Source organism: Ixodes scapularis, unplaced genomic scaffold, assembly GCF_016920785.2.
Source record: "Ixodes scapularis isolate PalLabHiFi unplaced genomic scaffold, ASM1692078v2 PGA_scaffold7__128_contigs__length_106722199, whole genome shotgun sequence".
NCBI classification, from domain to species: Eukaryota; Metazoa; Arthropoda; class Arachnida; order Ixodida; family Ixodidae; genus Ixodes; species Ixodes scapularis.
Genome location: NW_024609882.1, coordinates 21,563,162 through 21,576,476, shown reverse-complemented (window position 1 = coordinate 21,576,476; position 13,315 = coordinate 21,563,162). Strand labels below are relative to the sequence as shown.

The window sequence follows — 13,315 nt, the reverse complement described above, 5'->3', positions numbered from 1 at the left end:
ATCAGCCACTAAAACGAAAGCAACCATACTCTACTCAGGTTGTTGCAGCTTAAACTTTTCCCGAGTATGTATGACTACTTTCAAAGTTTGGTATATCCTATTTTCTCAATTACTTAGGCAACTTGAAAGTTATTTTCCACCTTTTTTTTAGAAAATAAATTCATAAGGCCTCTTAGGTTATCCCCAAGACGACTACAACTAAAAGCAGCTGGTGGTCAAGAACTTCAAGAAACTAAAAAATACTTGCGTGAGTGTGTCCAATGACTATTCAAAAGAGACAGTGGCAAAGCAATGGCAACTTTGGCGGTTGGCACAACAAGAAAAACGTAAGAGAGATAAAGTTTGACCTGTGTATGACAAACTTTTTAAAATGACGTAGCCTATGTATGGGGTGCCATAACGAACACACAACTTCAACAGAATGTGCACGTCATACCAATGGCAATGGCTTCTCAGCAGATTTGACACAAAAAGAAGAAGGAGGTATGCATAATCACAATAAACACACAGAGCATACCAAACAAAGCACCAGACTGGGGGAATCGGTGGCCGAGTGGGCTAGCGCACACCTGTTCAGAGCATGTGGACCGAAAGCTCACGCCGCAGAACCCAGGAATTTTGGGTTCAATCCCCAGCTCGTTTCGATCTGGATGAGCATCGTACCGGCGTGCGGTCGTGTATCACTACTGCGTGGTGCACGTTAAAGACCCCAGGCTAGCGGTTGTACTGCACTGGCTAAATTGCTCATCTACCCCAGGCTAGCGGTTGTACTGCACTGGCTAAATTGCTCATCTACAGCTGGGAGACTCGTCACCCGTTGAGGCACACCAAGTTCTAGGCTGTATAAACATACACACACCCTAATTTTTTTCAAAGCACCGGAATTGGAATGTATTCTTAATTAACATGATCTACATGTTATTGTTGTAACTGATATTTGGCTACGTAGCAACCTTGCCGACTCCAAAGTATTTGCAAAAGACTACAGCGTATTAAGGAAGGGCAGAGGGACTAGAGAAGGAGGTGTTGCAATTCTCATAAAGGACTCTCTTAAGTATGAGGCGTTACCTGGTATTGACGACCATAAGAGTGTATGGTGCAAACTGCTCCACAAGATGGTCCTCCTAATTGCTGGCATGTATAGGGCACCGGGCCCTGAAATTAATTTCCTCGAAAAAATTGATGATTATTTAACATTTGTGAAAAAAACTGTACAGCCCTTCCACTTCACATGAAGATGGAGGACCAGCGAGGCTGTTATCTCTACGACATCTAGGACAATGCCTAGAAGACGACGTCTAGGACGACCTCAAGGGCAACTTCTAGGACGACCTCAAGGGCAACTTCTAGGACGACCTCGAGGATGACCTTGAGGACGTCGCCTAGAGGATGACGTCCACGGCCTCAAGGACGCCGCCTAAAGGAAGACGTCTAGGACGACCTCAAAGACTACTTCTAGGACGACCTTAAGGATGACACCTAGGACAACCCCTCGGATGACCTCAAGGATGACTTCTAGGACAACCTCGAGGATGACTTCTAGGACAACCTCAAGGACCACTTCTAGAATGACCTCGAGGATAACCTCTAGGACGACCTCGAAGACATCTAGGACGACCTCAAGGACAATATCTAGGATGACCTTGAGGACAATGTCTAGGACGACCTCAAGGAAGACATCTAGGGCAACCTCTCGAATGATGCCTAGGACGACCATGAGGACGATGCCCAGAGATGATAATTAACAAGAGATCAGGACCTCACTGTCTAATAATGCCAAGGAGCTCACGCTGGTTGCCCCCTCTTTTTTTTTCTTTATTCATATTTGCCACGACCAATAAGGAGTTTTCCGTCAACATCCGCATATACATTTTTTTCCAGATCCTAGTGCATAACAGCTTCGCTGTAAAAAAGAACTAAAATTATACAGACGGGCAATTTTAACCTGCCATATTCATTGGCACAAACTAAGTCCAGGCAGAGTGGATAAATCACAGGAAGAATATTTATTTGATACAATGCTTAAATATGGACTGAACTCAAGTAGTTAACAAACCAACTGGAATTCAAGGATCATGCCAATATGTATTAGATCTCTGCCTGGTATCAGATTACTTTTCGAGGTTCAAAGTTTGTGTTGAAAATGGAATTTCAGGTCATAAAATGGTCATCTTGACATTATAGTTGGGCAGTCCACACTTTCAGAAACAGACCCTAAGATTGTTTACGATTTCACAGGGGGATTGGTGGCCGACTGGGCTAGCGCACACCAGCTCGGAGCACGTGGAGCAAAAGCTCGCGCTGCAGAATCTAGGAATCCTGGGTTCAATCCCCACCCCTGCCCGTTTCTATCTGGATGAGCATCGTACCGGCGTGCGGTCGTGTATCACTATTGCGTGGTGCACATTAACGACCTCAGGCTAGCGGTTGTACTGCACTGGCTAAATTGCTCATCCACAGCGAGTGACTCGTTGCAACTTTGAAATGGCTGACCAACTACAGGCTGTATAAGTATCCACACAACCCCAATTATTATTACGATTTCACACGAGCAGAACAAATCAATATTAGATTATCTTGTACTATCTTTAGACCGCATAGATCAGAAGAATGATGTAGATTATTTATCAGACTATTTCTCACAAGCAGTCACCTACTGTTTCGCAAGATTTGTACCGAAAAAATCAATAAAAAAAAACAAGTCTAACCCATGGATTACAGGGGACATAATTCACCTTAATCACAAACTTAAATGAGAAAGAAACCAGAAAAATAAGAACGCTCTAGAGATTGCTAATCTAAGCCATGAATATGATCAAAGGTCAAGGCTGCCAAAACTGAGTTCTTTCCGACTACCTTGAATGATTACTTAAGAGATTCGCTACACAGATTCTGGCAGTATCTGTCATGTAAGGAACCTAGAGATATTGAAATCATAAAGGAAAGAATCTGTTTTTACTGAAGATAATGATCTTGAAAGTGTCACAACTAATGTCACTGGTCTGCCCGAAACAGAGAATGTAGTGTTGTACGAGGGTGTTCTTTTTTTATGCTACTGAATATCAATGCAAAAAAAGCACCGTGTCCAGATAACATTCCAAATTCATTTTTGAGGCGTTACTGTCTAAGAATTATTGAGGTTTTAGTACTTATTTTTAGGGCGTCATTGAGCCACAGTAAGTTATCTAAGGACAGGTTACTTGCGCAGGTGGTCTCAATTCACGAGACCGGAAGTCGACTTAATGTTGGAACTTATCGTCCGATATCTCTTAGTTCTACTGCTTGCAAACTCCTCAAACATAGTATTTGTAAACATCTCACAGAGTTCATCAAACAAAACGGCTTGTTTTATAAAACACAACATGGATTTCGAAGGAAGTTATCAATTGTCGCCCAGTTATTTGAAGCGACTCATTATTTCGCATCAGTTCTAAATGAATGTGGGCAGGTAGATGTGATGTCAATTGATCTATCAAAAGCATTTGACTGAGTCACGCACTCGAAGCTGCTAAAAAGAGTTGATGGACCTAGGGATAATTATGCCTATTGCTTCTTGGGTCAAATCTTACTCATCAAACAAATTTCAATTTGTTGAGAATTACCCTCGAAATATAAAATTCATCCATCTGTCGAAGTCCACTTCTTTGCAGATGATTGTTTAATGTACATAAAAGTTAACTCTCAAAGCGACAAAATTTTACTAAACGACTCGTTAATGACTATGCACGAGTGGTGTGAGAAATGGGATGTGAAGATAAATTTTGAAAAGACAACATTTGTCACAATCACAAAGAAGAGGTCGCCTAACAAACTTCCGTGTTCTCTTAATGGTACATTTTTGCGACAATCCAAAACTCTTATATACTTAGGGGTCACAATTTCTAACGATCTAAACTGGAAGTTACTGTACATATCGCGAATGTCTGTAATGCAGCTTTGCAAAAACTTGGATTTTTAAGACGGGCACTCATAAAAAACAATGCATGCAGTTAAATTATGCACGTATAAGACTCAGATTCGATCGTCTCTTGAATATGCATACGTCATCTGGGATCCAAATGTCAAGTATTAGATAAACTTGAGCGTATTCAGCAGCAAGCATAAAATTAGTTTATTCAGAGTATTGCTGCACGGAATCGGTAATAGAACTATTAAAAAAAACGCAGGGCTGCCGACCTTAGGTCAGTAGGGAAAAATGGGAAGGTTAAAGTTTTTTTATCAACTTTACAAGAGATATTATAACATCAGTTCAAATAACTATGGTATATAAAGCTTCCTGGAAGAAGGTAACCTAGAGTTAATAACCAGTTCGGAAGCAAGCCGTATTTCCCAAATCTTGATGTTTTTAAGCACTCTTTTATTGTAAAAACCATTGAGTGGAATAGTTTGGATAGTGACCTTTTTGTTTGGATTGACAATGCTGAGCAGTCTGAAAGTGTATTATTTGATTTGTATGTGGAGATGTGCGAGTACTCTTCTGTGGTGATGATTAAGTGTTCTTGTTTAACTGAAATTGTACTCAAATGGTTGTATTGCAATGATTGCTCTTGATGTTCAGTTCTTTCATTTTGTTTTTTTCTATTGCTGTACACTCCAGAGACAGCCCGAGAGGGCTTTCAGTAGTGTAAATAAATAAATAAAAAACAGCAACATGCAATCGATAACACTCGAAAGCATGCAGGAGGTCAAACAATGAGAAGAAAGCTGCAAGGAAGCTTACCGAAGAAGTAAAAGACACTGGGCCACCCGCCAAACAGCTGGCTGCCGCAGAGAAGCGCAGTCAGTGGAAGCGTCACAACGGTGCCCATGGAGGTGCCGATCATGTTGAAGCTTAGCATGCGGCTCCGTTCGTGCACGGGCACCCAGTGAGACAGCAGGGCCGCTGCAGATGGCAATACCACACCCTGCGTGCAAACACACACACGTTAAAGGCGGTTGAGGACGCACTTCAAAACTCTGCACTCATCTCGGCACCACAACGAAATCTTCCTAGTCGACGATCAAAGTGTGTTCTGCAGGTGTCTAAATTACGGAGGACTCACTGTAGTTAAAGGGACACTGACACCCCTCAAAAAAATTTTTTTATTTTTTGCCAGGCACTTCATTATGGTGTCGGAGGACTACCCAATTAATATTTTGCAACAGAGTAGCGTATTTTTTTAATAAAGCCAAAAAACGCAACTGCTCGAAACCGAAACCGAGACCCGACGGAGGTCGGTGAAGTGGAGAGAAGAGAGTGAGTGGCGGAAGTCACGTGGCTACACCCGACCGTGCGTTTTTTGTCTTTTTTCTTTTTTTTTCTCCTCTCCATAGCAGACGACACGACATGCGGCGTGCGGGAACTGCTCGCCGTGCGATACTTTTGCAGTTATGTTTGTTCCGCTCGCTGTTCTGTACTCCAAGATGAGTTGTTTTGTACATTGATGAGTTGGAGATGAGTAGTGAATGCCCGTGGTGAATTTCCATGATCGGCTCCGAAAAGAATACACCCAAGATGTTGCGTGAAGAGCCTGGCTCACATGTCCTGCATCCGAAAAAAAGTGGCATTGTGCGACAGAGTTTCCGAAAGATCAACGGGATCGGGACCAATGGCTGGCTGCAATTCCTGTAGAACATATACGGGCACCTTGGAAAGCGGACGCTACCTGATTTATATGCTCCTTGCATTTTGTGGAAAGTGATTACATTGAGATCGCAGGTGTCAAAACGGAAATCCCATACCATTTAATTCAGCGAAGTATCGTCCACAACATTTGTTTGTTATTTTTTTGTTTGTTTCTTCAGTGATGATTGTAAAAAAAAAAATAAAAAGATATGTAAACATCGAAAAATGTTTGAAAAGAAAAAAAAAAAAAAAGAGCTTCACGGGGGATCGAACCCGGACCTACCGCATGTGAACCGGACGTCTTTCCCACTGAGCTACTGGGGCATCTCTTTTGAGGTAGATCTCTTTGCTTAGTAATAATTCAGCCGGTAAACTGTAAGTTGGAAAGTTTGCTGTTGATTTTTCTCTAGCAAAAGCACTCCCGGGTCGAAGACGGGAAGCACCACGCTTTGGGGACATTCGCACCTAGTAAAGAAATCGTACGCGTGCATATTCCACTCGAAGTAGACACGCCGTGCTTGACGTTTGCGCGAGCGATGTCTTCAGCCACGAGAAGGGAGCGACGGCTCGGCGACGTCTTCGTGCAAATCGGCTTGGTGGTAGGGCTTGTCGTACATCCCGTACGACAAGCCAATTCTTTTGATCAGTCCCAAATTTCTTTTTTAACGGTAGACAGAATTCGCCGGTACCGCGAACGACAGTTCTGAAATAGAGGTCCCACGCCCGTCGTCCGCTGCCATCGCCGTCCCCGCGAGTCCCACGATACGCGAAACGACGAACGCACAGAATGCTTCCGGTTGTCTGTGGAACTTTTTTTTTCAATCAACGTATTTGCAGCTTTTTAGAAGCCACAAAAAATGGGTTTCATATTTTTTTTTCTATTTTTAACATTGAGTGTGTGCCTTCAGTGACCCACGACTTTGATTAAATTTGGTGGTCGCATCGATACCTTAGAAAACGGCCCGTGACCGCAAAAAAGAGAGTGAGCGAGACTCGAACCGGCCAGTTCTTGATTGGCGGTTTTCGGGCGGAAAGAAACCGAATTTCGAGCCGCAAATTCTGTTCTGGGTAGTTCAGCTCTCATATGTCACGTACAACTAAAAACCTCGGCGAGCATAAATACCCTGTCAGTGTCCCTTTAAGAATTGAGGCTCTACGCTGCACATTGTTTTATCTTGTTTGAATAACGCTGAGAAAGAAAGATACACATACAATTGTCAGCTCCCAGCAGTCAGTTACTTCCAGTTGAAAATTGCTATTGTGCATGTAAGATGTTGCTTCTCTTTTGTAAACTGTGTTGGGCTGATTGTGCTTATTTCTTTACTTCGTTATATAATGACTGTAATTGGAAAATTGTGTGATTATGTTGCTATGAATGCACGCACCACCTACTTCCCTCATGTAACGAGTTCTCAAAGACGTCCTTAAGGTGAAATAAATGAAATGAAATTAGACATTTCCAAGAAAGACACCTCTATGTAGTTAGAAGGTTAGAAAGACAAGCTAAAAATTTACTCAGAAGCCCGCATGACCTCGTGCCATCGGAGGCAGCATTGCAGAATGTGAAACCTCTCGTGGCATCTCGCATGCATGTATGCTGACATATTTCAACCTGCTTTCTAAGGTCAGAGCTTTGTGCCTCTACTTCTTTTCAGTGCTTCACATGACTTGTGATAAAAGTGACCATGATAGCTCTTAGATAGGGTTCGGCAGGAGCTCTCAAAAGGGCATTAAGGCAACGTAGTTACTAAGAATATATTTACTAACTGGTATGTTTATCTGGTAAAAACATTTCTGTTGGATACCGACTTCAAACGTAAAGCTTCTTCATTTCAACTTCAAGAGAAGAAATCATGCTTCGAAATTTCATTCCACAAAACCCAACCTGAACAGAACGCGCCGACGAATAAAACCTTGGCTCGCTACACCCAAGTCATTGATGTTCCAGGCCCATTTTACGCCGTAAGAAGTACCGCCTTAAATGCACTCCACCGCGTTACATGTCCCACCATTTCGATTCAAACGTTTGCAACGAAGCGGCGACGTGACGTCGGACGGAAACCCGCAATCACCTCGCAGATGCCCTCGAGAAAGCGGAGTGCCATGAGCGCTGCGGGGCTCCAGCGTGCGGCCGAAGGGGTCAGCAGGGTGAGGACAGAGGTGACAAGGATGCCGCCGCCGAGGAGCCACTTGGCGCCGAGCAGTTCCGCCAGCCGCCCGCCGGGGATCTGGGTCAGCACGTAACCATAGAAGAAGGACCCCAAGACCATCCCTTGGACGTTCTCGTCCCAGCTGAACTCGCCCCGCTGCAATAGACAGGATGAGGGGGAAACCGTTGGTCCTCTGGCATGTGATGGATAGTATCTGGTTTACAGACGAAACACGATTTATCCTCAAATATGCAGAATCAATTGCAGTCCTTCCTAAGCTTCATTTTGGGAGCCTTGCATACATCTTTTCATCCCATCTAATATTCCAGAATTTTCAATGTGCCAAGCTATACAATTCTCTGATAAGAAGCTTGATACACTCACTAGAGTCAATGACAGGTTAATAATAGTAATAATAATAATCAGGGTTGGAGGGTATTTTAAGTAGGTTTAGAAAACTTGTATTTTACTTGAAGAACATACTCTTAGTACATACTAGTACCTTACTTACAGTAGTTTTTCTGGTACTTCCATGAAACCTTTTTGCCCTAGTAGCAAAGCATAAGGCCGCACCCTATAAAAACAATGGTACACAAAGGGCACAAAAAAGTGCCTTTTGGACAAGCCGAAATTGCTCTGTTGTTGACTGTGTTAAACAGTTTGTCAGTGAGAGTAAAACAACTATACTCCGTGGTCACCTGATTTTATCCAGTATTCGCCGTCATTTCCAAAAACTAATGCACCCCCGATTATCCTCGGTGCAATGCATACCAGCTTAAAGAAAACACTGCATAGGGGAAAAAAAGGGCATCAGTAAAGATTGTGTTAAAAAGTACTTGTACTTTACTTTGCAAGTACATTATATTTATAGTACTTCAAGTAGATTGTGCCCGGTATGCTTACTACTTCACTTAATGTACATAACCTATATATAAGAATCCGTGTTTTTGGATAAATCCAAAAAAAAAAAACTCAGAAAAATAATCTGCCGGTAAAAATTTGGTATATTCGGATTTATCCGATAAACTCGGAATTTCTATGTGCCAATTGCCCCTTCCCCACACACACACAAAAGTATTTTACAATTAATGGTTTCATCAGCGCGTAGCGTCAATGGTCCTGGGAAAATGCCACCACACTTTTGTTTCAAATTTTGGCCGAAGCAACAAGTCATTGTACATCAGGGTCACGACAGAAGCCATGTCTTTTGACTTCCAGTATGGGCCATGTGATTTGTGATAGGTATGTTTTTGTAACAGTGAAAGCTATGGACCATAGAGATTGCAAAAGCCACTCTTTTGGTTTCCAGCAGGCACGTAGCCAGGATTTTGTTTCGGAAGGGGGCCCGCCCATGACAAAATGCTGTATGTGGGGGAGGGGGGAGAGGAGGTCCCAGCAAGATGAAAGATTTAGGGGGGAGGGTGGGGGGGCCCTGGCAATGTGCCTGGTTTCCAAAATGGGCCATGTGATTTGTGATTTAGAGAAAGTAGAAGGTATGTTTTTGTAACAGTGAAAGCTATGGACCATAGAGATTGCATAAAGTGGGAAAGAGGGAATGTTGAAACTTCTCTATTATACCACTATCTCACGCGGCTGCATGGTAGGTTGACGGAATACTATGGAATGAATGCAAGATTCCCAGCGACTACCTCCACGAGTTTGACTTTAAGGCATCAACATTTATTGAAGCAACACTTATGTGCAACTTTTGTCGTAGGACAAATTAGTATTGCCAGTAGTGATGGCACCAACGCCAAATACAACCAAAGAAAATATTAACTGACATAACTGTGTCTCTTTTTGTCCAGCATACGTTTACACCCGAATATTATTTATTTATTTTTAGTAAAAAAACACTGCGAAATTAAACTTTGCATTTCGAAGAATTGGAAATCACAGAAAAATAAACTCAGATAAACTCAGAATTTTCGCCAAAAAATAAACTCCGAAAAACACCTTCCAAATCTGACAAAAAATAACCACCAAAAAACACAAAACCCTACCTATAATTTACATTGTACTATAACTAAAGTACTTTTTAAATGTACTTCACACAACACTAATTATAGTAATAATAATAATCTTTATTTGCGAAGCAACTGGGTGCATTGGGTGGCTCAAAAAGCTAGGCAGAAAGGCAAGGCAAGGGCACCTACCCGTGAGGGTCTGCAAGCCAGCCATCCAGAGCAAATCCATGGAGTAAAATCCAATATGTGATGAAGAAAACAGGACAGGCTACTCCCAAAAAGCCCTCCACTCTTTTCACTTTAGCAGAGCAAACGTTGGAGAGGAGACAAGGAAGGACTTGCCTCCTCTCTCCAGCATTCCCTCTGCTAAAATCCAAAGGGTGGAGGGCTTTGTCAGAGGAGGTTGTCCTGCTTTCTTAACCTGCAACAGACTATGGTTCGAAACAATAGACTAGAACTAGTACAGATCACAGTCTGTGTGTTTCATAGTGATTTTGTGTGGCTGCCCCACCGAAATATCAGTAAAACCCCTAGAAATAATTTGTAGCGCATTTATAATATTCTTCTCTCGACGTGCGACATTCAGTCTATAAAAACATAACATAATACACCCAGAGATAGCCCACCTAAAATAAAAAGCAAATTGGATAAAAATAAGGAAGAAACTAACTTTTGGCTCGTAATAAACAAAAAGTTGAGAAACTGCAAGTTTTAGATATTTTGACCTGTGAAACTTGAGATTGCAGGGAGGGACGATGAACCAAAGACGACTGTCATTCCGAGTCAACAACGTTTGCTTATCTCCCGTTGTGGCTAAGTAACACCATTTATTTCAAGGCCACCGTTGGCCAGGGCCATGCAATTACTAGAAGTGCGCTATTTCTTGGTGTCCTTGCCTCGAAGTAATACCAAATCGTGCGGTGGGTTATCTCTCGGGCATGGGGCGTCTCTTGGGATGTTACGATAAGCTACTCTGAAAAATTTGGTTAAAGGTACCATTGGAAGGAGAGCTTTTGAATACGTGGAACGCCAATTTTAATCCAAAGCCCTGGGCTTTTACAACAGTTTTATGTACGTACGTTCTCGAGGTCCGTGGTGACATTGTAGACAGAGCCGTCCAAAGCTGGACAGTCTCGACTGGAAGACGTGTTTCCGATGACCGCAGTTCCGTTGACCATTGCAACAATGGCTACGCTCAAGTTCACCCTCAGCGAGTAGAGCATGAAGAATCCACAGAACAGGAAAATGCTCAGAGTGTACCTCGCCGCAAACCAGTCTGAAATAATCAACAACAAAATCAGCAACAGAACAAATTGAAAAAAAAAAAAAAAAACACAAAAAAAAGCTTACAATGATACAGAAGATTATTATGTACTAACTAAATATGTTGTTCATCTTTCTCTCTTTCTAGTTTAGTAGAGAAAATGCCGGGGAGAAAGTGACAGGAGAGAAAGGAGCCACCAACCATGGAAAGAAGGGAGCTTTGAGAGAGGGGCTTATTGTCCTGCTATTCAAAGTCTGGCTGGATCCAGCTATGGCCAATTCCATAATCCAGCTGCAAGTGAACTGCTTTTCTCCTGGTTTAAAGCAGTGCAGAAGCGGGACCTTGTAACCGTGTACTAGGGAACGTTCAGCCCATAGTCATGCATTAATGGATGGCTCAGATCTTTTACGCACAAGAACACTTTACTTAGAGGGAGGGTTTGGTCGAGGAAATCTGGGGACTTCGGGATCCCCTGAAGGCACTCTGGGAGTCCTTGGGTTCCTCAAAACAGTTCGAGAGACCATGCGTCATACAAAGGATGAGAGTTTCCTTCACGCACGCTGTCCCCGCTATGGCCATCTACAAAGAGAACGGACTTTGGATTGTACGGAAAACGGTACTTCACGATGAATCCCTAAAAAGAAATGTGAATGAGGTGAGCCGACAGGGAAGTTTGAGCAGATCAAGTGGACAGTTACACTTATATCGAGGAAAGCAAACTGCTGTCATTGTATTAAATAAGTGCATAGATACCACAGTTGGAATAAGAGTTCCAGGACAACATCAGTGAACTAGACACTAACAACCTGGGACAACCTCAATATGCAATAATTTCATGAACATGATCATGTTGCAGGCAGAGTCGGTGACAGGTTAGGAGCAATGTGGAAGCTCCTCCCATCTCTTTCCAGTTTAGCAGAGTGAATGCTAGAGCGGAGGTTGCCTCCTCTCCAGCATTCAGTCTGCTAAAGTGGAGACAAGTGGGAGGAGCTTTCACTTTACTCTTGACCTGTCACAGACTATCGACTTCCTTTCCCAGGGTCAGATCGAATAAGAGATAGGGAAGCATATCAACGGGGAATCGAGGAAGGGGCATCCTAAGCGTTCATCCTGACTGCCCTCTGCAGTGCCCATGCATCCCACCATACATTAAAAGAGTACAATTGTTATTTCGATAAAACAAAATTTATGGCACCAAATGCAGTCACAATGAACGTCTGGTTATTAAATGGTTGTTTAATTCACTTTGGCTGGTTCAAATTATTTGGCTAAATGTTCGATTTCCGAGGGAAAAACTAAAAGTAGAGACGAAAGCCATATGCAACTGCAAGAAAACCGACGACATTGCAAGAAATGGAATTAGCGTTCGGAAATTTCCAACGCAGCAGGCAGAATGGACAAACATGTGGTCCGCGCGTAATACGCAGTTGTGCTCTACGTGGCATCTTTTTTTCGCGTTAGTGTCGCTTTCAAGCTCGCGCTCGGCACGTCAACGTTAGCAACATCTGGCAGCGCTAGGGCTCTGCGGTCGGTGCGCGCCAAGCCAACGGATTGCACCTCTCTCCGGACGTTACCCCTGAATACCGAAAAGGAGTAAAATCGTTAATTAATCCCCCAACGACCATACACAGGATTGAAGCCCCGAAAAACTCCAATTACATTAGTCGAAATAACAAGAAGAAAAAGTAAAAAGCAGCAGCTTGTAACGCTTACGGCAACATGGTTTTTTTCGTCGTAAGGTCTGCTGACCACCCGCCAAAGGAGCGTATTTGACCCTCTCCGCCTTTTTTCGCTCTGACATCTCGGCGTTGGCAGTCATTGAAAGTTCGTCCAGTCACCCGCCGACCCCGGCGACCGTTGCCATTGCTTTTCAGAACACGTGACTAAAAGTTTAAAACGCAAAGCGCAAACGAAGCACATCGATGTAATCTGCATATCAAACGTCGCCATCTTTAGCGTACTCGGCTTGTGATTGGTCCGCTTTCAACCAATGGGAGAAATCACAGTTTGTCAGTGGGAGGGGCTAGTCTCGAGCAGACGACATTTCACGAGGACATTCGGTAGCTTTTATGGTGTCAACGCAACGTTGGAAGTTTTAATTGACTCATAAGAAACTGAATAAACCGTAAAGTATCCAGTGTTTTCATACTGCACTGTCTAGAGATTGATACGTAGGAGTTTTTAGACGATGTGACACCTCTAAACACCCATCAACAAAACATCGCCACCAAACTCTGCAGCTGGTCGACCACTTATCGCAATAAACAAGCGTACTTTACTGTCAATTGAAATAACTTATGAATTTCGAATATAGAGGAATCTTCACTGG

General features: G+C 43.0%; 1 protein-coding gene across 1 annotated transcript in view; it reads right to left on the bottom strand.

Annotated features, from left to right (window-relative positions):
• Positions 1–12,934, bottom strand: part of LOC8053388 (sialin) — a 38,187-nt gene extending 25,253 nt beyond the window's left edge. Inside the window, exons 1-4 of the mRNA XM_029973573.4 lie at positions 12,700–12,934; positions 10,802–10,998; positions 7,678–7,911; positions 4,721–4,904 (exon numbers count right to left, since the gene is read on the bottom strand). Of these exons, the coding sequence (XP_029829433.3) occupies positions 4,721–4,904; positions 7,678–7,911; positions 10,802–10,998; positions 12,700–12,805 (721 nt within the window). The 5' untranslated portion in view covers positions 12,806–12,934. The remainder of the gene's footprint in view (positions 1–4,720; positions 4,905–7,677; positions 7,912–10,801; positions 10,999–12,699) is intronic.
• Positions 12,935–13,315: the final 381 nt, after the last annotated feature.